Genomic DNA, 26,938 nt, shown 5'->3' on the forward strand with positions numbered 1-26,938 from the left:
CGTCTCCTTAATCACACATTAAACAAAGAATCACTCGCATTAACATTTATTTAATTTACTAATGTTTTTACAAAATATATCACAAAAACGATAGTTCATATTTTTTCAAAATTAATTAATTAAAATCATTTTTATTAACGAATATTTAATAAACAAAACTGTTAAAAATCAACGTTAATACAAAATAAAGCGCTTGCGCACTTGACGTCAGACATGTTTAATAAATATTTGACTTTCTTGCGAGAACATCGAGCATTTGCTCAACAGGTTTGCCAACAGTATTAAGTTTGCAGAAAATTGGGCGTATTTTTTAAATAGTTTTATTCAGTTTTATTTTGCACATCAGTCTTAATTATTATATTAATGATAAAAGTGGCTTTAGATTTAGAGAACATTTCTTAAGAAGAAAAGATAAACGCCAAGTAGTTCTCAAATGTTTAGATTTTTTGTATAACCTGTGTTGTTAAACATTTGTTCACTTACATGGTTATACAATCGCCGTCATTCGTTGTCAATCGTTTATCTTCGCCATTATTTTTTTTGACAGTAGTCGTATTTTGACAAACGTTTTGTTTTGCTACATAGGTTATTTGTAATCAATTACTTGTTATTTATTTAATTATGACCTAACTGGGCCATGACATGCATTTTCTCATTACGTTAATGAATCAACGTTAATAATAAGATATCGATTACAATCGATTACATATTTATTTTGCATTGTGCCACATCGGTGTTCATAGGCTTAAGATAAGATAATCTCTAAGATTTGATAACATTATAAATATTTTATGTGATATCGCAATTTCTTTATTCAATATATTATTTATTTTACAATGTGTGTGTGGTGATACTTAAATTATTTATTTAAAATGTCTATTATAAAACCGAGTTTAAACGAACTAAGAATTTTAATAAATGCAAGACTTGCCTCTAAAGAACCATGGCAAATTGTAGCTATTACAGCCACATCTGTTATAAGCTTTTTATGGCTTCATGATCTATTAACAGCTGATGAAGGTATTTTATTACAAAATTATATATTACATATATAAGGTAATTTATAACTGATGTTTTAAACTGAATTACTAACTAAAACAATTATACTTATAGGCATTAAGACAAGATTACTCAAATCCCTGTTTAAATGGGCCAAGAAGATTCCTTATGTAAAAAAACGCATTAATGATGAACTTAATAAAATATCTGCACAATTCGATAAGGATATTCAAAAGAGGATGCAAGATGTGCCTTATATTACAACATTACCTGAACAAGGTTTGAGTGATGAAGAAATCGTAAAAATGGCCAAATCTTATTTGAATTTGGGTAAATATATAAACTTGAACACGATATTGTTGGAAAACTTCTATTTAAATTACATATTTATTTAAGGTACGTACAAATGGAAAGAAGGAAGAGTATCAGGAGCTGTTTATTACTATGACCCAGAATTAATTGAACTGAACACAAAAATTTATGGTATGACCTCTTACACAAATCCTCTTCATCCTGATGTTTTTCCTGGGGTTAGTAAAATGGAAGCAGAAGTTGTTAGGATTACAGCAAAACTCTTTCATGGTGGTCCAAATGCTTGTGGAACTGTAAGTGTAATGAAAATTTGGTTGCAATATGTATTAATGAATAATTATATCAAATTTATTAAATTATGTTCAAATTCAGATGACTACAGGTGGAACCGAGTCTATAATTATGGCTTGCAAAGCTTACAGAGACTATGCTAGAGAACGAGGCATTACAAAACCAAATATAGTAATGCCAGTTACTGCCCATTCTGGTTTTGATAAAGCCGCTCAGTATCTTGGGTATCTACTTTGTTTGTCCACAGTAATATAATAGGTAAAAATTTAAGATTATCTATTATATTATTGTTTGTTATTTTAGATTAGGTGTAAGAACTGTAAGAGTTAATCCAGAAACAACACTTGTTGATCTAAAAGCTATGAAACGAGCAATTAATGGAAACACTTGTATGGTAATTGTTTTGTTAATATGTATTTAATATAAATATGCTATTTCAGTTCTGTATCATGTTTATTCTTTGTGTTTGTAGCTGGTAGCATCAGCACCAAACTTTCCTTACGGAACTATGGATGATGTTCAAGGGGTTGCCGAGTTGGGCTTAAAATATAATATACCAGTTCATGTCGATGCTTGCTTAGGAGGCTTTGTTATAGCTTTTATGAGAAAGGCAGGCTTTGAATTACCTCCATTTGACTTTGAAGTTGAAGGTGTAACTAGTATCTCTGCTGATACTCATAAGGTAAATTCATTATAAAGTTGAATTTTCATTGATTTTAGTTTAAGTTTATATTATCCATAATATATTATTTTTTATAGTATGGATTTGCACCAAAAGGTTCTTCAGTGATCTTATATTCAGATAAGAAATACCGTGATCACCAGTTTGTGGTTACAACTGATTGGCCTGGTGGTGTCTACGGTTCTCCCACTGTAAATGGTTCAAGAACTGGTGGAATAATAGCTGCATGTTGGTCTACTTTGTTAAGATTTGGTGAAACTGGATACATTGATGCAACAAAGAAAATTATAGACACAACTAAATATGTAGAGAAGGAGTTAGTAAATTTTTGAATTGCATATTTTCTACTATAACATTTAAAAACTAGGAATTAAAATTTAATTATTAAATGATGTCTTACAGGATTCGTAAGATTGATGAAGTATTCATTTTTGGAAAACCTGCGACAACTGTAGTAGCACTTGGTTCTAAAGTATTTGATATTTATCATTTAGCTGATAAACTTGGTGGTATGGGATGGAGTCTTAATGTCCTGCAATTTCCATCAGGGTAATATTATATTTATATTTTCATAGCACAACTTATATTATATAAATTTATATTTTCCAGGATACATATTTGTATAACTCATGTTCATACTCAAAATGGTGTAGCTGATCAATTTCTAGATGATATGAAATCTTGTATTGCAGAAATTATGAAAAATCCAAGTGCTCCTGTTGAGGGAAAGGTATTGCAATGATTATTTACATGCATTTATGCGTAATTTATTTTATAATGAATTTTTTTTTTAGATGGCAATTTATGGAATGGCTCAAAGTGTGCCTGATCGGTCTACTGTAACTGCTTTCACTAAATGTTATATCAATTCAATGTACTACACTCCGGCAGATAAATAACAAATATTTGAAATATTTATATCAATAGTGTTATCAAATTTGTACAATTTTGAATATTTATATTAATGGTTAAGGTTTTTGAAGTTTACACTACCGATTTTATTCAATTTCATTTGGCTTCTATACAAATATTTTGTATTATTATATTTCCTTACAAGATTGAAGTATTGGATTAGAGTATTTTATAAAAAATTTAGTACATCATGTACAAAATGAGTGTCAGTATTTAAATTCATAATTTCGTAAAGATAAAAGTGCCAATTTCAAGAGATTATAATTTAATTGTATACATACATGACCATATACAAATGTATATGCACATTTATAGGATGGAGATAGAGATTATATATATTTATCTATATATCATTAATTTATTGAAATCTTTTGAAAATTTGTATAAATTGATTCAATTGTAAGGGTTCTAGTCTTGTACATTTGCAAATATATATTATAAAGAAATATTTTATTCTTTAAAAATCCTATTTCAAATCATTTTTATGGTTTATAAATCATATTATTTATACGAACATAATAGACTTTGAGCTTTCGAAGAAAATTCTGTCTGTGCGGAATATTTACCTTTAAAAGTATTAAGCAAATAGCAATATAATTTTTTGTTTAATTTTGAAAGAGAAGTTATTATTAAACGGCTGCAACGATTTCAAGAATATAGAAGGCATTCAATAAGAATTCGAGTTGATTAATTGCGATCGGTTTAGCCAATTTTTTGAATTAGAAGGAGTGAAAAAAAATTATACAACGGTTTCCTCTAAACCGATTTTGTAAATTTAAACAACGTTCAAGAGTATCAGAAGGGAATTGTTCTTTGTTGAAATCGGCCGGGCGCTTCTTTTTAATTGTTGTGTAAAAGAAAATTCCGACGATTTTGATGAAGCCTTTTATGTATTTAGATAGATGGACTCAAGGATCATTATTTATACACTAAGATCTTATTTCCAACAAGATTTAATTACTTAATATTGTTTCTTAATTTTATTTATTTGCAAATAATAAAGACAAATTTAAAATCTTTACAACGAAAAAAATCCTGTGTCATTGCGTCCGTTGTGTATTTAAAGTACAATAGAAAATTCCATAATCATATCGCACTTCAACCGTGGCGATAAATATCGAATAATTACTTTTAAACAATATAAAAAATAAAATAATATATTCATGTTTGCTTTGCAACCTTCACCCAGTAAATCAGCTTCGATTTAGAACTTAAATGTTGAAAAAATAGTCTTAAAATTTGCGCAAAATGCTTAAAACTCGTCGTTGGTTTCGCGTATTTATTTTTCTATGTGTTTGGATTTTTTGTGCTTCTGAAAACAATAACGAGGTTAGTGAAAAAAATATAGATAAGAGGATTTTATATTTTATTTAGTTATAATAAAAAAAATTATCTTGAAAATGATGAATCTATGTATAGTTTTCGTCACAATTAGTTAGAAAATATTACGATACTTTCTTTTCATAAAAATGTTGTCTTCACAATTTTAAAAGTTGCTATAAAATGAAGACTTGAATGAATTGGGTCGATCATCTACACATATCGAAAAGTTCATGCAACTTGCTTTAAGTGCAAATTGCCATTTGCACCTAGTTGCTAACTTTGTCACCATTTTTTTTAATATTTTGAAAGCTTCCAGTTATATGGACTGAGTATGGACCAATTCGTGGAGAGATTTTAAGCTCCGGATTTTTTTCTAAATATTATAGCTTTAAAGGAATACCATATGCAAAACCGCCTATAGGAAATCTACGATTTATGGTAATTGTATGATACATAAATATTCTAAATACATATATTCATATATGTATGTATTCATATTGTTATATATTATTGTATGTATATATCTTTGTTGTTATTATGTTCAGCCGCCACGCGAACCTGATTCCTGGACCGAAGTGAGAGATGCACTTGCACACGGAAATCATTGTCCAGGAAAAACTATAGTTTCCACTGGAATTAATGAAGATGAGGATTGCTTGTTCCTCAACGTCTACACGCCTTCTGTAAGAATTAATTTTACTTTGTATTTATAATATTATACAAAGATTATTTATTATTATTATTTCAGCTTCCTGGAAATTCCAATTCCTTCAAGCCGGTGATGTTTTTCATTCATGGTGGTGCCTTTGTTGGAGGCTCTGGAGACTCATTCTATTATGGACCTGATTATTTTGTGAACGAAAATGTGGTTTTAGTTACTATTAATTATCGTTTAGGAGCTCTGGGTAAGTGGTAAAAGTAATCGTGTCAATTAAATATCAATTTTTGAATTAAATATTGAATTGATGGATATTATTATTTTTGAATTGAAGGGTTTTTAAGCACTGGCGATTCTGCTGCAGCAGGAAATATTGGCTTGAAAGATCAAATTGCTGCACTAAAATGGGTGAAGGCAAATATAGCTAGGTTTGGAGGTGATCCAGATAATGTGACAATCTTTGGAGAAAGTGCAGGCGCTGTATCAGTTCATTACTTAATACTATCTCCTCTGGCTAAAGGTTAAAGATCAAAGATGCAATATATAACTTAAAAATGGTTTTATATCTTTCCTTTATAATAAACTGGATCCATAAATAAAGGCCGTAAACGTGACACTAATTTCAAATTATAACATTTTTTTTATAGGATATTTTCACAAAGCAATATCTCAAAGTGGATCCTCATTAAATCCTTGGGCTTTTCAGCCAGATCCTCGCAAATCAGCTTTTGAACTAGGCAGAAAGTTAGGCATTACAACAACAAATTCAAAAGAACTAGTTCTGGCGCTGCAGAATATTCCAGTTTTTGATATTATGAGAGTTCAACCTGGAACTTTATCCACCGTCTGTATTAAATCATTTTATATAAAAATCAATTTCATATATTAAAATATATTTGCATTCCAGAGCATCCCAAGAGGGCTTGTTCCACAGCCATTTGTACCTTCAGTTGACGCGTTTGCGAATAATTCTGAAATAGTGCTTCCAAAAACGCCTATAGAAATTATAAAAAGTGGTGTGTACAACAAGGTGCCTTATATTTGCGGTTTTAACAGTCATGAGGCTTTTATAATGCTTCCAGGTAAACTATTTATAAAAATAATGTTGTATCTCTCTAACACATAGGTTCCCAAATTTGTTTGTGCCGTGGACTCCTTGCAATGTGTTTTGTTTTGTTATGGACCCCCTATATTAAAGTGACCTCACCTACCAGTTTCGCCGGAACACTCACGGATTTCCATCTGGCGATCCGGGTTTTTATAAAATCAATTTTCGGCCCGGATTGTGCCGCGTTCTCAAAAAGTATAGGTTTAAATCGAATCTTCGCAATGCTTGATACTAAAATTACAACTACCCGTCAAATATCTGGAAACGAAATATTTCACATCACTCAATAAACATGTAGGATAACTAAGAAAAACCAATTTTTTGCCAAATTTCTTTTTGTTTTATGCAATATAGTTTCTTCGAAATTATAGCGAACTTTAAACTTTTCGAAACCATTTTTTAGTACGATTTGTACTTTGCCACAAAATTCAGCTATCATCTCATCATTTGGTAAAAGTTTCTTCACAGCAAGCAAACTTTTGAGATCTGAAATCGGTATATGGTCGCTGGGAAACAGATCTAGAAAATATGGTAAAAGGGGAAGCAATTTGGAGGCCAACTCATATTTTTCTTCTTTTTAATTTACGTGACCAATATTTCAAGTTGGATCATTCAATATTTCTGAGGAAAGGGATGTTGATGGGTGGCTCGCTCCGCTCTCAATACTAGTATTGAAACAGATTGTACGTTTTCAAAAACACATAATTCGATTTTGATGAAACTTGACATACATTGTTACTATACTTTACTAAGATTGTGATTAAAATTTCAAGTTGGATCATTCAATAGTTTCTGAGATATGGGATGTTGATGAATGGCTCGCTCCGCCCTCAATACTATAGTATTGAAACAGATTGTACGTTTTCAAAAATAAATAATTCGATTCAGATGAAACTTGACACACATTGTTACTATACTTTACCATGATTTTGACCAAAATTTAAAGTTGTATCATTCAATAGTTTCTGAGATATGCGTGGTTGATAGGTGGCTGATGGCTCCGCGCTCAATACTAACATTTAAAGTTTAAATCATTTCTAAATATGCCGTGGACCACCATTTTTATTTCGAAGACCCCCAAATTTTGTTTTCCCTGCAGTGGGCCTCTTGAAAGTTGCCCTGGACCTCTCGGGGTCCTTGTGGACCACTTTGGGAATCACTGCTCTAACAGAACAGATTGTAGCAAGAAGTTTCCAATAAGAAAATTTTGAAGGCATTAGGATTGAAATTTTATTAAGTCTAAATTATTAGACTTATAGGCATATCTTATAAGTAAAATCTATCATAGACAGTTGAAAAATTAAACATTTATAAGTATTTAAACTTTTTATTTACAATTTAGAACTCCAATTGGATTCTTTGGTATTTCCTACGCTCAACCAAAATAGAGAGTTGCTCATTCCATTCTCTTGGAACTTACCAAAAGAAAGCAAAGTTTCTAAGTTGATTGCAAAAGAAATTTGGAATTTTTATTTTCAAGGAAAATCTTTATCCAAATCAAAAGACATGAGCCTCCGATGGGTAGATGTGAGTTATTGAAGATTTAAAATATTATGATCATTAGTAAATCACTAACAATTTCTACAGTTGCTTTTATATTTAGTTTATGACTGACCAAATGTTTGTTGTTGGCATTGATAATACAGTAAAGTTGCAATCTGAAACATCATCAACACCGATATATTATTATAAATTCAGTTTTGATGGTGATCTTAATCTTGCAAAAGCGTTGCTTTTTATAAAGTATAAAGGTATAGTGATTTATTTAGCTCTACTTAATACAATTGTATTTTAACATTTGCATTTATTTTAGTGTATTTTTTTCTCAGGTGCATGTCATACAGATGAATTATTCTATTTATTTAAAGTCGCCGGTTTGCCATTGCCTTTGTTACCAATTAACCCTGCTGCAATAACTTTACGAAGAATGGTTCGAATGTGGACTAATTTTAGCAAATCTGGGTATGTATAAATTAAATTATATTAGATCATAGTCTTATGAAAATAATCAAAAAGATTTTTATATATAAACAATTTAATTTTCAGCAAACCTACCCCTTATCGAGAAACACTTTTAAACAATGTTATTTGGCCTAGAATAACAAAGACAATAAACTATCTTGATATTGATGAAAATTTTGTACTTGGTGTAAATCCTTATAGTGATCGTATGACATTTTGGAATAATTTAAAGAAATTATATAACTCATGATATGTAAATTAAACAAATTATTATTAACAATGACAAATTACAAAAGATGATCGTAATATGAATTCATATAATACTCTTCTTTTATTTATGTGTGGATAATAATCATTTTATAATTTCTTTCTATCGAGATATATATGATCAGATAGCTTAAAATATATTAATTATATGGAAAATTAATATATAACTTATATACTTAATTAGTATATATTGACTACATCATTAGATGTGTCCTAGCTGCCATAGTTTGTATGGTGATTGCAAATATAAATTTATACATTATTAGATATTTAGATATGCATTTTGTATCCAAATTTTTCCCCAAGTTTGAAAGCTCATTCAAATATCCCGCCATATTCGCAAAAAGTGCGACACGCAGCGCCTCTATGCAAAATCGTTCCCAGTTTGTCGGGAACTACGTAGTGACTACCGGGTTCATATGGTTCTGTGTTAGATGTCGCCACCGATGTAAAACGTTTGACAGTTCTTCAACGACAAGGGAGTATATACAAATTTTTGTATATATGTATATACAAACGGTATATATATATATATGATCCATAGTTTTGAGAAGTCATATGCAAAATATTTTATATGTTATAAATATTGTTATTACTTTAGAACTCACTTTGATCGAAATCCTCTCCTCGAGGCTGGAAAAACTTGGACATCATCACTTGATCACTTATACTATACACTTTTATATGATACATTAAACAATTGTTCAAATAATCGCTTTATCACTATTGTACTTATACTGTACACCTGTACACATTTATATAAAACATTAAATAATTATTCAAATAAGTTGACTTTGCTTAGCACACAAGACATTTCATTTAGCACGATTCCTTGCACGTGCGAGGAATTACCAAAGGCGCGAATTTCAAATAAAAAATATAATGGAATATGATCTCTTGAGGTATTCCTATATAGTTATAAGAATACACCTAGTTTCTCATTATAATTTCTAAATATGTTTTGTCAATTATAACAATTTCTAATTGTTAAATAAATAAATATATAAATATATATGATGGATATTTACTAAAATCAGTCATTCTGCTTCATAAATATATAAAAAGATATCATTTCACTAAATTCCATATCATTGAATTTCACAAATGTTTTCTATAAATAGTAAAAATAATATTTAGATGTATTTTGAAAGTATTAACAATTTGTAATTATTATTTTGCCTCCAACCTTAGAATTACTTGACTTTGCATTATAATTCATTGACATTGAAAGTCTTATATTTATATTTTGTACAGTCATTACTCATTAAATAAAAATATATATTGAAAAATACATTTGATGAAAACTTGAAACAATTTTTAGCTAGATAAATTAAATGTCTATTACTAATTAAAAATTTTATGCACTTTGTGCAATTACATATCTTATTCTCATAGTTTATTCTTTAGTTCATATTTAAACAATACAAAATTTGCTTAACATATTAATGAATTGCTTGGATTTTAGGAAAAAGAACAAAAAAATATGTTTATAATTTATTAAAAATAAATTAAATATAGTTCAAATAATATATTAAAGAGAACTAATTCAAAAATAGCAATATGGATAGCAAACATTTATTACATCAACTATACATTAGAATTACTTTTATAATTTAAATATATTACCATGGCATAGTGTTTTCATCAAAATATGTGTTAAACTTCTTCCATTTATAACGACGCTTTGGATCTTTCTTGCTATTAGATGGTCCAATATTTAACATTAGACCTAAAGTACAGAATCCACATAATTAAATATAGAAAATAAATAATTACTGTTAATTAACTATTGCAAATTCTAATGTAATAGTATAAGCACCTGCTTTTTGAGCCATGGCAACCATTGTTGTAACTCGTCTTTGTTGTCTTTTACATAAACCTGTAATTCTTCTTGGCAACATACATCCATCACTTCGAAGAAATTGACTCAATATTAGAACATCAGTATGTTTTACATCTAAACCAGTAGCACATAAAGGGCAAACATGCTTATCCTTTGGAATTTGTGAGGGCTGGTAAAGCAAAGGCTCACGTGGTGATGGTAATATGACACCTTCAATAACTAATTCTTTGTCAGACTTGGTCTCCTTTACTAAAATGGTAATTGAATTAGAGCAGGTTAACTTGATAAATAAATATCAGGAAATGCTTCTTATATTATATATTATTGTAAAGATATTAGAGTATTTTATAAAAATAAGGCTAATGTTTAAAAACTTATAAATATCAACTTACTTTCTTTCAGGTATGTGGTTGGAGTGGTGTGTAATTTGTTTATGAAAAACGGTCTTGTTAACTCTCGAATAGAAATACGTTTTAAAAAATTCATATCAGATTTTGTATATTTAAAACCACAATACAATATATACTCTTCCAAGCAATAAACTTCTGAAATGAACTGAATTTCAATCTTCAATTGACAGAACTAATTGACCAATTCTAGGTTAAGTTAACCTTATTTAAAAAGTAATCCACTGTGAATTAAAAACGCAAGCAAATGAATGATGATAATGTCTCGAAAATGGAGAAAAACCAGAAAAAGGAATTGATACCTCCTGAAAGCTTACTTGCTGTTCAAAATATTGAAAAGTTATTGAAAACTTTAACCACAAAACAAAAATTAATATTATCCCAATTGCAAGAAGAAAATTCTAAAACAGCAGCAGAAGGCTACAGTAAAGAAATTGACAAATTAATGGCAATTATAGAAAAAGAAAAGAATAAACTAGAAAATATAAAAAAGAAAATGAATACTCTGCACAAAAGATCAACAACTCTAAGAGACGAAGCAGTTAAAATACAATTATATCAAGAGCAAATGCTCGAAAAGGAAGAAGAAAACAGAAGAAAGGAAATGGCTATGATAGGAAGACCAAATAATACCTCATAATAAAATATGTTTTATAACTATGAACATAAACTATAAAATGGATTTGAAGGACAATTTAGTTATATCAAATAGTATTCATAAAAACAGGTTGCATTTATCAGATCAACATATTATATAAAAATAATGATAGTATTAATATAACTTCAACATGAGAAACTTATATACAAATTAGATTGAAATATTTTTGTAAATTGTATAAATAAATTATAAACTACACCAGTTACTTATTTAGGTCGGCCTCGACCTCTACCACTTGCATTGGGTTTAGCCTTTTTATTTTTATTAGTTTTAGGATCTTCAGCTTTACGCTTAGGAGTTGTCCCAAGAACCTATAAATATAATAAAAATTAACAAACTAGATTTTTGACAAAACAGAAGAAGGAACATTATTTACTTTGAAAAAGCCATCTAGTCTTCCTTGTACATTACCACTACGAGATTTCATAATTTTTTTGATACCCGAACGCACTCTATCTTCACTAAATTGTCTGTCACCACAGAGAAAAGCTACAACACCTTCTTCATCTGGTTCAGTCCACTTTAACTTAATATGAAAATATACTTGTTAATTGCAAAAATTGTAATTAATAGAAAGAACTTATGGCTAATAAAATATTCAACTTAACATTTGAAAATCTTTTTGACAATTATTTTAAGCTGAATATTTTTCAATTATTGATACATACTTCAATTGTGTCCGGATCAGTAACTTCAGGTTTCACAAATAATTCCCTTGCTTTTTCATAATTCCAATTTTCAGGTGGAGGGTATTTAGTTGTATCAATTTTTTTCAAAATGGTATCAAGATTTCGATATTGATTTATGTATTCAATAGCTCTTTTAGGACCAACACCTTTAATACTATCGCAATAATCACAGCCAAGTAAGATACATAAATCAATAAACTAAAATATTAAATCGATTGAAAAATTATATAGGCAAAAATAGAGTGTATCAAGGAAAATAAATATAGTTTATTTCTTTACCTCCTCATGTTTCAATGACAGCCCATCCAAAACTTTATCAAAGTGGAATTCTTGTACAGGCATTTTCCTAGCTTCACTAAATGTTAAATGTCTTAACAAAACATTAGAACCAAAAGTTAATGCGTCCATATCTTCAGTTGCAGTTGCATAAACTTTACCAGCCCTGACCTTAATTATAATAATTATTTAGTTTGTGAAATTTATAAATTTTAGCTTATATGTTACATCTTTTTTGCTAATTAAATTGTATGCTGGTAGGATAAAGCACATTCATTAATTAAATATTTGCTACATAAAGATCTGCACCAATGTCTTTAGATAGAAAAGATTGCATAAATAAAATAAATATTGATTTTTACCAAAGCAGCACATTGAGCTTCAGCTTCACAAGGAGCCTCTACATAAGGTACTCCCATTAATTTCAGTAGTTCCTTTGCCTCTGCAGCATGCTCTTTAGTTACTTTTACCAATCTTCTACTAAATTTTTCAACATCGGCTGCCTCACCTTAGATAAGAATAATAAAAGTCAGAAATATTCATTCAATAAATGATAATCATAATATTAAAAATCCTGTAATAGTGGAAGAACTTTATACCTGCTTCAGTAGCTTTTGCTAATGCTATTTCTGCCTCTTCCCTGCGTTCAGCTCTTTTAGTTAACTCACCACCTTTCATATCTGGAGGTTTTCCATCAAAAACATACACTGGTTTTATACCATTTTCAAGTAAACGTATAGTTCTATAGAATGTGCCCATCAAGTGAGACGTTGTCTCACCATCTACAGAAGTTAATTGTGCTCCTATAATGATAAAAATAAGATTACAAAATGAATATGTATGAACACATTTTATTGCTTGATTTATTGTTCATTATAAATTAGGATGCAACAAAATTGTTAGAGTCTATTACCTTCACTTCTGACTGCTATTAAAAACTGATATAAGCACATAGAAGCATCAATAGCCACCTTTCGACCTAAAAAATATACGTAATAAAATAAAATACAGTAATTATTTAAATAGCAATTCATTATTATAAAGTCTACTAACCGAAATAATTTTTTAATTCACTTTCTTTAACAGCTTGAGGTGCTAAATCCAAAATTAATTTTGATAAACCTAGAATTCCCATGATGATTTGTTTACCAAACAACAAACAGATTAAATTATATTATATAATAAATTAATTCAATAACAAATTTTGAAACATATAACAAATTTCTTTTTTTATTCTGTTGAACTGTCTACTGTCTTCAACATACAATGTTTTATTTAAGAACCGCCATTATTGAAAATTGGCGGCAAATTGTACCAATAAAAACAACTAACTGTCATGAAACAAAATTAGGGGGAGAGCTAGTTACCAGATTTCTCAAAAATTATATTTGCATATAAATAAATAAATATGTGCTGATGATTTCTGTCCCTAGACAATATTAGAATACCCCGTGATTTAACTATTATGTTTTAAATGACAATTACTACAATATGATAACGTTAAACGATTAACAGTGCAACGTAGTTCAAGGCATTATATTATATTTTTTAAGAATGATGCATATGGATATAACAGTAAATAGAAGTGTAAAGACAATTGATTAAAATCAATCCTAATGAAAAATTCAAATAAAAAATAAATTGCACAACACTTTGTAGTTTGTACAATACTTCACCACCCCTAGACAATATTAGATTAATATGATATATTCATATTAATGTCACCAACTCTCACACTATTTGTTTTATAAACATCTTTGTGACATCCTATAAAAATTTACTTTCTCGAATCAAATTTAAAATGCTTGCAATGATATATAGTAAATAGTAAATTTAATACATCTATAATTTAGTACAGATCTTGATCAAATCATAAACTTAATAATGGGTGGTTGTCGATGCAGTTATGGAAAATGTACAAATTCATCTTATAATTCTCCCAATACTCATTTTTTTCATTACCCTGTAAAAGATAGAAAACGTTGTGCAGAATGGGTTAGACGTGCAAATGATCATAATCTTTGCAAGTTGCCTGAAGCTAAACTGAAAAATAAAGTTATATGTGATAAACATTTTAACATTAAATCTTTTATGAATTATCGACGGGATAAATTATTATTCAATGCTGTTCCTGAAAGCGAAAACAATGTAATTGATACAAATATCAATTTATTGCCAAGTCCAGTAAAAAACAGCAGCTCTGATTTTACGCTTCCAGAAGATACCAGAATAGATGATACAACAAAATTTATTGTTACCGATAGGGGAAGTTCTGGACTTGTTTTTACTGAAAGCGAAAATAAAACGGAATCTCCAAATAAAGAATTGATTTCCCCAATACCAGATGTAGTAACAACTATAGGCGAATCAACTAATAAAATAATACAAAAATCATCCCTAAATTCAATTAGCAATAGAAATGAATTATGTAAAAGTTTTAATAAATCTGCAGAGACAGTAATAAACACATTAACCATAAATAAGCAATATACAGCATCAAAAATTTTGGATGATAAATATATTGATAAAGCAGTAGATGGAACAAAAGATGTAAATAGTTCAAGGAATAAAATTTTAATCCTGGAACAAGATGTTATTTCAAACCATGAATCATCGGATATCATTCAGATAGTGGATTTATCAAATGATGAACTAGAATCTGTAGATAGTAAATGCCTCAAACAAAGTTCAAGAAAGCTCCCTTCTCGTTAGTATATACAATTATTTAATGATAGAAAACTTGCAAATATTTAATACTTATATATATTTGAATTGTTTTCAGAAAACATTTTTTCTTTTATCACCAGAGATCTGGAAACTTCACAAAATGATTGTCAAGGTAATTATTTTAATACTAGCAATCTTAGTAATTTATTTGATTTCGTTATTTTAGTGGATGATATTTTCAGCACCTAAAATTATTGAAAATCATTTAAAAGTAGAATTCAATTGTTCAGATGATAATGTCAGGAGTTATGCTAATGATCTAAATGATGAACAAAAAGCACCAAGTTTTTCAAATACTGTTAGTCTTAAGTCAGAAAAATCCAACAAATTGGATTTGTTAAAGATAAAGAATAATTCAATGAAACCAAGTACACCAATTGGACACATATCAAATATGAAAAAGAAATTAGGTTTATCAAATCATATGACAAAAGAACAATTGTTAATAGGTGAGAATTATAATAAGAATGTACTAAATAAATTTAGAAGTTACTTTAATGATTATATCTTTTTTTATATAATTTTCAACATTTAAATCTCTCAATACAGGTATCAAAAAATATGTAAGTCCGAGTATGGCTGTATTATTGCAAATGGAATTATTTGGTACATTGGACAGAGACTGGAAACAAGATGAAAAACAGCTTAGTATTGAATTGCATAATTTTGGCGAGGATGTTTATGCTTACATGACCGATGAATTAAGATGGAGATTACCCTCACCCTCTTTAGTTAATAAATGGAAAATGGAAGAAAGTGGTAATGACATGGAATTAGCATTAAATTAATAGTGTAAACTTGTGATAATTTTATAATGTTTAATGCTTGTTCAATGAAGATTTGGAGTGAGAGTACATTTCGGTTTAGACTTGGATGATGAAATAGATTATCTTATGGTGTTATTGCTCATGCAAATATTCATTATATCTTATTTTTTTACTACTCGTTTTAATAAAATGTGATTTTGTATTTAAATTCAGGCTTTTAATATTCTTATAGGCACATTATTATCTAAATTATTCAATGACTTATATACAAACAAAATTAAAATTTATATAACAATTTCAAATATAACAAAAAGATAATCTGAATATAAATTGCATGTTACTGCAAAAACAAAAATCTGCATGTTATGTACATATTAAATATTCACCAATAACAAGATTGTTTAATTGGTCCCTATGATAATAATAAAAATTAAATAATAGCGAGTAACATAATTATTTAACTGCAAAGGAACAAGCAAGTATATCTTTGCATACTTATGGTTGGAGTATATATAAACAAGTTTATAACTTTGCATGAAAACAATAGTTCGGGTAATTCATAAATATATCACAATAATTCAATACTACTTAAATTGTATGCTGGTTATGACAGTGCACATACTTTTTTTAATTCAAGATCCGCTTCATCAAGATCTGCATCAATGTCTTTAGATAGTGTGCAATTATTTATCTCAGGAAAATATGGCGTATAATTCAAGCCTTTTCTTTCATAAAATAACATATAAGCTGAGCCCGTATCAAGGGCAGGTATGCTTCCATTTGAATCCTTTGGTACTTCTCTGCAAGAACTATCATTATAGCAGTACCAAGTTCCATTTGGATTTGATGCATACGAAACATAATGACCACCATTCAGCATTCCAGAGTGACTCTGAATATGTGATTAAATTCAAATTAATGAAAACGATCAATATATTATTTATTGTTATGTTAACTATGTTTCATATAGCATACCACAACTGCATATAACTGATATTTGAGATCAAATTCATCTACATCAGGCTGCAAATGGTGCTGATGAAAATCCACAAAATCACCATCCACCACAGGAGTTTTTGTTAAACTACTTGAGACTAAACGTTCTCTTGTCTTCATACTAATTGATTTTCTCCCAGGCCTTCTATCTTTCTTAATGTCAGCACTAGAAATCATAAGTAATTGAAAATTTTGCCTTAAGGCAAGTTGCATGAACTTCTCAATTCGTACACATAATGAACTTAATAAATAAGAATTGAGATTCAGCTATTTAGGTAAAATGTTCTGTTACTGATTTCGTATTCACCGAAGAAAATTCTATGCGATTTCCAATTTATGACTTTTAAACATACATACTTATAATACGGAAAGAACAAATGCTCCGGCATAGATTCTGATTAGAATCGTTTTAGCGCACGACGATATTCTAAACTTCGATGAATTTTCATAACTCAAGCGCTTATCGTAGGCCTATAATATTTTAGTATGTTATTTCAGAATACGAAATATACCGTTATACAAAATTTCAACAAAATCGTCTAAAAAATTTAATATTTAATTACAATTCCTAAACAACCAAGATATTTCGTATAAAATCCATTCAAGATTGTGGGGTAAAACGTAAGCGAAAAATTTTACACTTTTCTGCTAATTACAAAGAAACGGTTTGGCCGATCGTCGCACAGAACTGACAAATATGCTAATCCATCTAGCTACATCGAATATAAAATAAATCACCAAGAAATCAAAATTAGAAAATTGAATTTTTTCGCGAAAAGAAACTTCTCCTTCAGAAGTTATATATATCACATTTAAAAATGTTTTATATTATGATGAGCACATATTCAAAAAAATATATTCATATTCTAATTAGAAAGAAGTTATATTTTAGCTAAACTTTATAAAATATATATTATTTATTATCTTACTTGGCAATTGCAGCAGATTTCGAACTGTTATTGTTATCATTATTAGTTGAAACTTCATCAATATTTTCAGAAACATCATTCATTGCAATATAATCTTGATTATCTTCTTCGATAATATCATATTTCTCTTTCAACTCTTTTTGTCTAAGAATAGTTTCTTGGGGTACTGAAGCTAGATAAGCTGTTGGATCAAAATCGCTTACAGGAAAACTAACAACTTTTTGTGATTTTACCCATTTGTTGTTCAAGTAATTAAATCGTTTCAAATGAATAATCTGAAAGTAAATAATTAACATTTTAATTCAATATATATAAAATAGTAATAAACAAGCTTAAATAATTACTAGAACAGGTGGTAATCTCCAGATTTGTAATTTTTTAGTTGCTGGTTGCAAGCATTGACATTTTGAACAGTGATATTTTTCTTCAAGTTTCTCTTCCGATGTGAAAGCTTTTAAGCAATGATCCAAATCAATTGGTTCAATTTGCTTTCTTTGACAAATTGCTACACTTTCATGATCCTTCCACACCTATAACATAAACAAGATTTATGACTAGTTGGTATGCTTAAATTTGATACTCTATATTTTTGATTACCTTCTCCCTTGTAGTTTGATATCTTAAATGCAAAGCAGTAGGATCCCAGTCGATAGAAATATGTAGCATGTCATCTTCATTTAAAAACTTTGCATCTCCTTTGCAATCACTATTTTCGACCAAATTTGCTGTTGATCCATTGCAATTCAAAGAATTTGTTTGTTTTAAACTGGGAATTTCATCACTGTTTTTAAGTTTATCTTTAACAGAAGAAAAATCATTATGCAATTCTAAATAATCATTAACCCCATTTTGGGAATTAAAGCTTTGAAGAAGGCCATGTAATAATGGTTCATCAGTGCATCGAATTTCGCAACCTCGACAAAATCTATACCAGGGGCAGATAGCACATACTCTACCACCAGGCGCCACAACACTGAGAATAAATGGATACTCATAGCCAAGACTGTCGTCACTGTAATAGGATTATTTCCAAATTGAATTTAAGCTTATAATTAGATAGCAAATAATATTAAGTTTAAAATTCATAAACTTACCAGTCCATGGCATGATTAGCTTGATCAGGAGGAGTGGGAGGTAGAGGGCTCAATAATCTTGAAACTTGGGCCCAAACTGCACAATACAACTCTTTGTTAGTAAGGCTCATTGAAAATGGAATCAATAAAGGCACTCCAAAAAGGCTTGTTCTTGACTTTTGATGAGATAAGAAATATGTATCTTGACGAATACCTTTTCTGTGCAGGGCGACAATATATGAAGGCCTATAAAAACATAATATAATTAATCTGAATTGAAATTGAAATAACTTGGATAACTATATATGTGCACATTTAAATAAGATTTTAATTGTATCAAAATAGTACTCAAACGAAATAGTTCTTGTAGCATATACTATATAAATTTTATAAAATTATCTTGTACCTTTTATATTCTCGTTTCTCTTCACTTTTCAAACAATTAGAATGCACACTCTTCAAATCCTCAGTATGACAATTACCGAGAGTGTTTATAGTGCCATTAGTATCTAGCTCAGAAGCATGCATTGTATTTAATAAAGAATTCTCACTCATTTTTTTAAAATCATAGCTTTGCTGAAATAGTAAAATATTATTATATGTAATAACTAACTAGTTATCAAACAATATTTTAGGAACTGCAATCAGCATGAAAGCAAGTATATTTAATCACAGTTGGTATGAATATTTATAAAATCTATTTCTATATTGATTACTTACATTTTTCAGAAATATATTTGATGATTAATACTTTTAATACGGTTTATAAAACATCAATTTTCAATTTATCATGAACATTGTTGAATATATCTTTCTACATATTAATATTATAAATAAAATATTACATATTTCTTGTTTAACACAAAGTACGATTTTAATTATCTACATCTAACTTAAACCAAATTTTAGTTTTTTCTAAATTAGCCAATTCAACCAGCAACAAAAAATAAGCTATTAAAAAAATACTAACTGTATACTCAAAATCATTAAAGCTATTATATGAATTAACACATTTATCAATTTGTCAAGACTAGAATACTTTTTAACATCAATAATAATTAACTTGATCATTATTTTTGACATGAACATTTATTGATTACCATAAATTTTTAATATACTTATCGAATATTTAGCAAAATCTTTTAGAAATAGAAAAATACCACCATTTAATTTAAATTGCGATTTAAACAAAGATTCATGATAATTTAGAGATTTACTATAAAAAAGTCTAAAATATATTGACTGCAAAATCATTAGAAAAAAATAATTGTTTGAATTTGTAATTAAACAATTTCTAGTAAAACATTTAAAGTAATTTTTCTTAACTTTCATTATTGTTGAAGATAAACTTTTATTAATTCAATACCCAAAGTCTCCTTTAATATATTATTCAAAAATTAATAAAAAAGCAAAAAAAGTAATTAAGTGGATTTTGTTAACTTTTATTCATTGAAGTATTCCAAATGACTCAATTAATATTTGGTTGGAAAATTAATATATAAGCATAATATCTCTCTACAAATAATATAAAGCTAAAATTGTATACAAAAAAAATCATAAAAAGATAAAAATGTTAGTAAAGTGCCTTAATGTATGAGTGCATACCTTAAAACAAAATAAGGTGGTCGGCATGCAGAGAGCAGTACTGCAGCTTACCTTGGATACCCTTTTAGCATCTAAACCACATGAATTCGTGTCTGAAGGATCAATCATAGTTGCTGATGATGATATAGATGACGATTTTGTATCACTTTGGACAGATGATATATCTGGAAGTTGATAACATTGGTAAATAGATTTGTAAAGAAAATCATTCCATATTAAACAGATAAAGCATAGTGAAAAAATGAAAACGTAGAGTATTATATCAATAAAATAAACTTTAATATTAATCCCTTGTAACAATATAAATTTACCTGCATCTCGTTGTATATCAGCAAATGTTTGATACTGTTTCCTTGTTTCCGTAAACTGATCATCATCTGATTCTGGTAACTCATATGCCACCAACTCTAAGGCTGAATTCTGTTTTATTTTAGCATCATCAACCATCACATGTTTAATTTGTGAATCTGCTAATTCTGTTATCAAAAGACACGATGGTTTGATGCCACAGAGTTTTGAAAGGTTTTCTTTCAAATCTGTGTACTTAGACTCAGAATTCAACCGCAGGCCATATTTAATAGGAACACTTCCATTCAATAAAATTACTGAAAAATACAGTTGTTAATGTATAAATATCCAATCAAATTATAAAATAATATATGATCTTTACCTAATACTTGACAATGCACAAAGCTTTCTAAAGGAAGAGGTAAACTTAGCAAAGAAAATGGATCAAATCTTACAGATTCATGACCGCAGCATTGACACATCACCTAAAATAAAAATTATATGATTCAATCAAATTTTGTAAAATTTCTTATCAGTCCTTAGTAATAACATAATCATAAAAATAACTCATTTGATAATAATGTCAAAACGATAATTTGTATATATATATAAATATATATATATATATATATATATATATATAAATTAAGATACCTTAGATTTAAGTTGACCATAAAATAAATCTACTATAATGCTTCGGTTTCGTTCCAGATGATGAGACCAAGCTTCAGCAGCTACCTCACAGTCAGCTCGTCCATCAGAATCTTTCAACTCTCTATACGGTTTATCAGTAACGCGATTTAAGTCTTCATGAAGCGCATCTAGCAGCCATTCTAATAATTCCTAATAACGATAAAGTCGATTTTAATACATATTAAGCAATTGTATATGATTTACTAAAAAAAGTAACTTCAACATAAATGAACATTTCATATAAAATGCAAATTTTCTTCAAACAATAATATTCAACAAAGTTTTATCATTAAATACCTGAGAATCGTGTTGCCCTCCACCTGCAAATCTTGGCGCATGCTTAGTGACCGTCCAGCGCAGCCTAAGTGGAGCAATAGATCTGGTGCGTCCAGAATCTGAACGCCAAACTTCCTTACATAATTCGCCATAACGACAAGCTATACGTCCACGCGTTCCCAAAGGATTCACGGAATTCAATTCATATAAGTGTAAATCTCGGCGGAAGTATTGAGTAAGAGGTTTGGTGTTAAATATCTAAAAGAATATAAGTTCATTACACGTTTGAAATTATTTCGCAATTTTCATTTAAAGACAAAAAAATGATGTTAAGGTAATACTTACCGCTTGCAAAGCGGCGTTCATGAAGCAAGTATTTCCCAAATTGTGCAGACCAGTAGCACCAGGCGGATGTTCTACTTTGCCCATTGCATGATAACCGGATCGTGAACCTTGATTATTACCACTTGCAGAGGAAGAACGTTGAGCCATGGCCAGAGCACCCAATTCTTCTGGCCATGTTAAATCTTTATTACGAATTTCAATCAATATTTGATCATCATCACAAATCTGTAAAGCCTAGTTTAAAAATAAAATAAAAATTGTTATGAACAAATCTGAAAGTTCAAATATATTTTTATATATATACTTAATATATATAGTACTATTGAAAATAAAATAGCATAAATAAACAATTTAAATCATATATCTAGTATCTAGTAAATCTTACTTCTAATGTTAGCTGTTCATCTTCCAATAAACATGGAACCTCTACACCTCCGGTGTTTCCAAGAATATGCCATAACCGCACACAATCAACTCGCAATTGCAGTCTCTTACAAAGGAACTCGCAGACCTATTTTAAAGTTTTGATAAATATATCTCCATAACACTAGACATAATTTGAAAACGACGTTCTTGCATGTTGCTAATGCAATTAAAGTTATTATATAAAAGATTTCTTTTATTCAAATTTGTATTTTAATTGAAAAGATTCTTTATATTTAATGATATATCTATAACATATTCTTTAGGTTTCTACATAGAAAATCTACAAAATTTTATAAATAAGTCTTCTCTCATATTTAATACCATTGGTATAAGTTTGTCATCCATTATATTTAATTTAAGGATTATTTATTTATTACCTGTTTGATTGTGGCAAGTCTACTAAATGCTGCAGTATAAGCTAAATAACGCTTCGGGGGCTGAGGTACCAAGTTAGAACTATTCATAGCGTTTTGAGCATTAACATAGCCTCCACTAAGTGCCCCATAACCACCAATAAGTCCACCCCAGGACTGAACAGATGGAACTGCAAATCCTTGTTGACATTGATGGCGCAAAATGCGTAAATTTAATGGATAGAGTTCCAATTCTACATGAGATGAGTCTAGTGGTTGAATAACCTATTATGGGAATAATAAATACATGGATATAATTAAATTAAATCTACAAAAAAATCAATATTTTACTTTAATTAAAGGGTTTAAACTATATAATATCATCATACTTGTCTAGGTAAAGGCATTGGCCCACGATGCCATAATGCCAAAGCCTTCCAAAGTGAATCAGGAACAAGCTCAAAATCTCTATGCTGAGATAAGGTTGTATCTCTTTTCAATCTGCCTCCTTCACCAGTGAGTGTTTGAACCTGAAATAGAAAAAAGAATTATCAAATTGAAGACTAGAGATATTACGTAGATTAAACTTTCTATGTACCTTGTGTAATACTGGAGCAATCAAACTAGAATTATCGATTGGACCTGGAGGTCCACGTTTCTTACGAGTATTTGTACTTGAAGTTGAAGACCCATTTATTGTTCCACAAGTGCTGCTTGATATGCCACTACTACCACTTGCTAAACTGGTATTATCTGTACATATATCACCCATTGATTCTAGAAAAAAAATTAAATTTTTAACATAAACTTAAAGTAAAGTATATTTACTAAATTTTTATATTCTAATATACCTGTAGAATTTGAGGTAAAACTTTCATCACAAATTACAGCTTCGTCTACAGATAATGGATAAATTATACGTGATCCTGAACTCCGACAATGACACTGGCCACCAGTGTAGGATGTCCAATGTGACCACCACTCTGATGATATTAAATACCAAAATTGTCCGACTTCGTAACCACGACTTACTTCCCTTTGCAACCAGCCAGATACTAAACGCAAAGTATATATATAGTATGAAGTACAAATTACTATTGTAAGACATGTTTCAAAGTTGCAAAAATGGTTTTAAAAGATTATATTTCTAGTAGTCTTATACATATTGAAATTTGTATCATGATATATTACCTATCTCATGTTCCTGGTGGCAGCATTGAGGTCTTAATCCTAGGACTATGTGGCATACCTCAAACAGCAAATGTAAAAATGGCTGTACAAGATTAGAAGTGGTTTCAACAGACCACATTAAAAAATGCTCCTGAGATAAGAAAAAAGTTTCTTTTATATTATTGCACTCATTATCATTATTGCTCATTGTATCATTGCTTTGTTCGTTATTTATTTGATTCATAGTATCACAATAGTTAGACATTGTACTTTTATAGCTTTTAACACTGGCTTTAATTTCCTCAAATGCGACGCAAACACTTTTCTTTGAATCCATTTGATCAGAACGGCTATTGTTTGCTACATCAACTAAAACTTCAAGCATGTCCCTTAATTCTACTTCACTCAGAAAGCCATCTCTGTCAGTGTCAAATATCTTAAAGCAAACTAAAACCATATTTAAATAAGTATACTTTCATTATCGAGTTGTATTTGTTTTAAATACTACTCACATTTTGTTCTTTCCACACTTGGACCTCTACAAGCTGCACTTACTCCACAACACAATTCTTTAAAATCAATATGACCATCTCGATTTTCATCAAATGCCAAAACTAAGCCAGGTACAGCCTTTTTTAAAATGGGAAGATTAATTAGTGGCAGCAAAACCTCAAGGTCTAGTTGTCCCGAAGAGGAAGAATTTTTTAAACCCCAGAAAGCTTTCTCTAGTTCACATATATCCTAAAAATAAATAGATTAATAATGAAGCTGAATAAAACTTGAGGTCTGGAATACTTAAATTACTCAAAGAGTTACCTGTTCTTCTAAATGCGTAACACCAGCTAAACTTTGATAGAATGTTGGAGTTTCTACTTCAGAACTCAGACTGACGCAACATTCTATAAGAAGCCACTTTGAAAGAACAGTAGCATTTCGATGAATATCAATCCAATTTCTGAACTGCTCTTGTGTTGCACGATCATTTCCGTTATTGAACAATTGATTAAATTCAAACAATGAAAATGAATCAAGGAATGGTGTTATGTGCTGATGTGAAAATTCAGCTTGAATACTTTTCAAAAAATCTTGCTTTAAAATGTATGTTCCTGCTTCATTGCAATATAATGACCATAAAAATCTAAAACATATTGATAATAATAACACAACTTAATTTTTACACTACATATCTAAATATTACATACCTTATTCTCTCTTCAAGTGTTCCTTTTGTTAATAATACTAGTCCACAAAGCAATTCCTTAAATGCAATACCTCTCGAACCTCCTCCACAAGCTGAGAATAAAACTTCTGCAACTGCTTGCGGGCAGCCCTCACCAAGTACATATTGGATGAAAGCTTGTCGACTCAAATATGTTGGACCTATAGAACAAAATATGAAATAAATATAAACCAAATTATTTAAGTTAATATTAAAATTGTTAGTAAGTATACCTGCTGCATTTGTATTTAAACCGGATGAATTGTACGTACAGCGCTTAAATGCATCTCGAATCCTGTGATGCTCTGCATCAGTTACTGGAAAAATGATTAATAAAATGGCTTAAATTTTGTATATATATATATGAAATAGATAAATTATTCAATTTAATAAAAAGTGATGTATTGAATTTTTGTGCAACTATAAAAATTAGGTTAGGAAATTCAGTTTTCCAAATCTATACATACTTCTTCTCACAGCATCCTCATAGCTAATGCAACTAGGTTTAGAGTCTTTTGCACCCATTTTCGTTTTAACTTACATAATAAAGTTTACAAATATTCACTTTTACATTAACTTGTGTTATCATCATATGACAAATTGTCAAATTCCATCTCAATTCATGTTTATATTATTTACAACAAGCTTAATAATTCATTATCAAATGAATTGTTTCATTTCTTCACTAAATCTACGTAAAAACTTGAATAAAAGATAAAGACCTTTCAGCTTCAATCATTTTTAAGTAAAAATCAACTTATTGAATTAATCATTATCATGATGGAATAAACATAAACACAAGTTGTGAATGAAATGTCATTCACTTAAGAATGATAATGACAACTAATTTTTTAACACTAAATGGAAATAATTTACGTTTTAATATTTACGACAGCAACTACAAATGTCAACAAAATTTAATTTTTGATAGGCTAATACAGATTAAAACTGATTACCAAAGAAGATGTATGTATGTTATGCATACACAAATTTAATAGTAAGGGACCAGATGGACAACTTACTCACACCTTTTTATAATAAAATTATTAATATTATAAAAGCAAAGGTATAATCCTTATCTATGAGTATAATTATATTCTTTGGTATTTCTGATGTTACTAAACCATAATGTCTTTTGAAACTTTTTATGAAAAATATTTAAAATGAAAATAAATGTATTATATGAATTCTGTGTCCATTATATGATAAAATGCAAATGTGAATTTTTATAATCACAAATATAAACAACTAAAGCACTATGTATTTTATAATAATATATAGTATAATTTGATTTTTAAAAATTTTAAATATTTTGGTTTAAAATTTCAAAAAATCATAAATAATTATATAGCTATACATAAACACACACACACACACACACATATATATATATATATATTTATATACATGTAAGTTATATTTACATCTATTCGTAATTGCCTTAAAAATGATGACAAAAAATTAGAAAGTATTATGTACGTTGTATTATAATTATCGAGCAAATTTTCTACCAGCTATTCAACTATGATATGACTAGCAAACTTGACTAGAAAATACATTCAAAGCATATCATATTTATATACATAATTGTATTTGAACAAATATAGATGCATATTATAATTGATGCTTCTGTCCCATTTTGTCAACCAATAATAATCATTATTGTCATAAAAGAGATTGTTTT

The 26,938-nt window shown here is 29.0% G+C and overlaps 6 protein-coding genes across 8 annotated transcripts; 3 read left to right on the top strand and 3 right to left on the bottom strand.

Annotated features, from left to right (window-relative positions):
- Window positions 1-654: 654 nt before the first annotated feature.
- Window positions 655-3,183, top strand: LOC113382886 (sphingosine-1-phosphate lyase-like). The gene is made up of 10 exons (XM_026621134.1): window positions 655-1,020; window positions 1,114-1,329; window positions 1,396-1,604; window positions 1,684-1,826; window positions 1,906-1,996; window positions 2,075-2,284; window positions 2,362-2,600; window positions 2,687-2,833; window positions 2,894-3,014; window positions 3,079-3,183. Exons 1-10 carry the CDS (start codon window positions 873-875, stop codon window positions 3,181-3,183), a joined length of 1,629 nt encoding a protein of 542 aa, XP_026476919.1. The 5' UTR covers window positions 655-872.
- Window positions 3,184-4,444: 1,261 nt separating this feature from the next.
- Window positions 4,445-8,497, top strand: LOC113383089 (carboxylesterase 5A-like). The gene is made up of 11 exons (XM_026621343.1): window positions 4,445-4,525; window positions 4,829-4,957; window positions 5,065-5,202; window positions 5,268-5,424; window positions 5,512-5,697; window positions 5,825-6,021; window positions 6,085-6,259; window positions 7,628-7,812; window positions 7,889-8,036; window positions 8,115-8,247; window positions 8,332-8,497. Exons 1-11 carry the CDS (start codon window positions 4,445-4,447, stop codon window positions 8,495-8,497), a joined length of 1,695 nt encoding a protein of 564 aa, XP_026477128.1.
- A 1,622-nt stretch (window positions 8,498-10,119) lies between these two features.
- On the bottom strand, window positions 10,120-10,989 carry LOC113382736 (39S ribosomal protein S18a, mitochondrial-like). The gene is made up of 3 exons (XM_026620965.1): window positions 10,750-10,989; window positions 10,334-10,606; window positions 10,120-10,243 (listed from the first exon to the last, which is right to left on the bottom strand). The coding sequence occupies exons 1-3, from the start codon at window positions 10,841-10,843 to the stop codon at window positions 10,137-10,139; spliced, it is 474 nt and encodes a 157-aa protein (XP_026476750.1). The 5' UTR covers window positions 10,844-10,989; the 3' UTR covers window positions 10,120-10,136.
- A 492-nt stretch (window positions 10,990-11,481) lies between these two features.
- LOC113382735 (flap endonuclease 1-like) lies at window positions 11,482-13,636 on the bottom strand. The gene is made up of 8 exons (XM_026620964.1): window positions 13,441-13,636; window positions 13,301-13,366; window positions 12,987-13,190; window positions 12,750-12,895; window positions 12,391-12,558; window positions 12,091-12,309; window positions 11,799-11,948; window positions 11,482-11,733 (listed from the first exon to the last, which is right to left on the bottom strand). Exons 1-8 carry the CDS (start codon window positions 13,520-13,522, stop codon window positions 11,629-11,631), a joined length of 1,140 nt encoding a protein of 379 aa, XP_026476749.1. The 5' UTR covers window positions 13,523-13,636; the 3' UTR covers window positions 11,482-11,628.
- Window positions 13,637-14,239: 603 nt separating this feature from the next.
- LOC113383196 lies at window positions 14,240-15,958 on the top strand. Of its 2 annotated transcripts, none has more exons than XM_026621441.1 (4): window positions 14,240-15,094; window positions 15,170-15,226; window positions 15,297-15,563; window positions 15,664-15,958. In XM_026621441.1, exons 1-4 carry the CDS (start codon window positions 14,272-14,274, stop codon window positions 15,900-15,902), a joined length of 1,386 nt encoding a protein of 461 aa, XP_026477226.1. In that variant the 5' UTR covers window positions 14,240-14,271; the 3' UTR covers window positions 15,903-15,958. The 2 variants fall into 2 exon arrangements, with proteins under 2 accessions (XP_026477226.1, XP_026477227.1); XM_026621442.1 differs by having other exon boundaries at window positions 15,345-15,563.
- Window positions 15,959-16,293: 335 nt separating this feature from the next.
- Window positions 16,294-25,877, bottom strand: LOC113382955 (ubiquitin carboxyl-terminal hydrolase 32). Of its 2 annotated transcripts, none has more exons than XM_026621212.1 (24): window positions 25,722-25,877; window positions 25,488-25,571; window positions 25,238-25,415; window positions 24,852-25,173; window positions 24,548-24,776; window positions 24,057-24,482; window positions 23,717-23,920; window positions 23,464-23,642; window positions 23,255-23,395; window positions 22,890-23,150; window positions 22,472-22,597; window positions 22,087-22,320; window positions 21,763-21,999; window positions 21,427-21,615; window positions 21,155-21,257; window positions 20,796-21,089; window positions 20,536-20,648; window positions 19,286-19,455; window positions 18,901-19,125; window positions 18,404-18,818; window positions 18,151-18,336; window positions 17,807-18,081; window positions 16,857-17,043; window positions 16,294-16,773 (listed from the first exon to the last, which is right to left on the bottom strand). In XM_026621212.1, exons 1-24 carry the CDS (start codon window positions 25,777-25,779, stop codon window positions 16,486-16,488), a joined length of 5,124 nt encoding a protein of 1,707 aa, XP_026476997.1. In that variant the 5' UTR covers window positions 25,780-25,877; the 3' UTR covers window positions 16,294-16,485. The 2 variants fall into 2 exon arrangements, with proteins under 2 accessions (XP_026476997.1, XP_026476996.1); XM_026621211.1 differs by having other exon boundaries at window positions 20,485-20,648.
- Between the last annotated feature and the right edge of the window lie 1,061 nt (window positions 25,878-26,938).

The sequence above is a fragment of the Ctenocephalides felis genome, unplaced genomic scaffold (genome assembly GCF_003426905.1).
Source record: "Ctenocephalides felis isolate EL2017-DRISC unplaced genomic scaffold, ASM342690v1 CF-g0.4_SCAFFOLD_03570, whole genome shotgun sequence".
NCBI classification, from domain to species: Eukaryota; Metazoa; Arthropoda; class Insecta; order Siphonaptera; family Pulicidae; genus Ctenocephalides; species Ctenocephalides felis.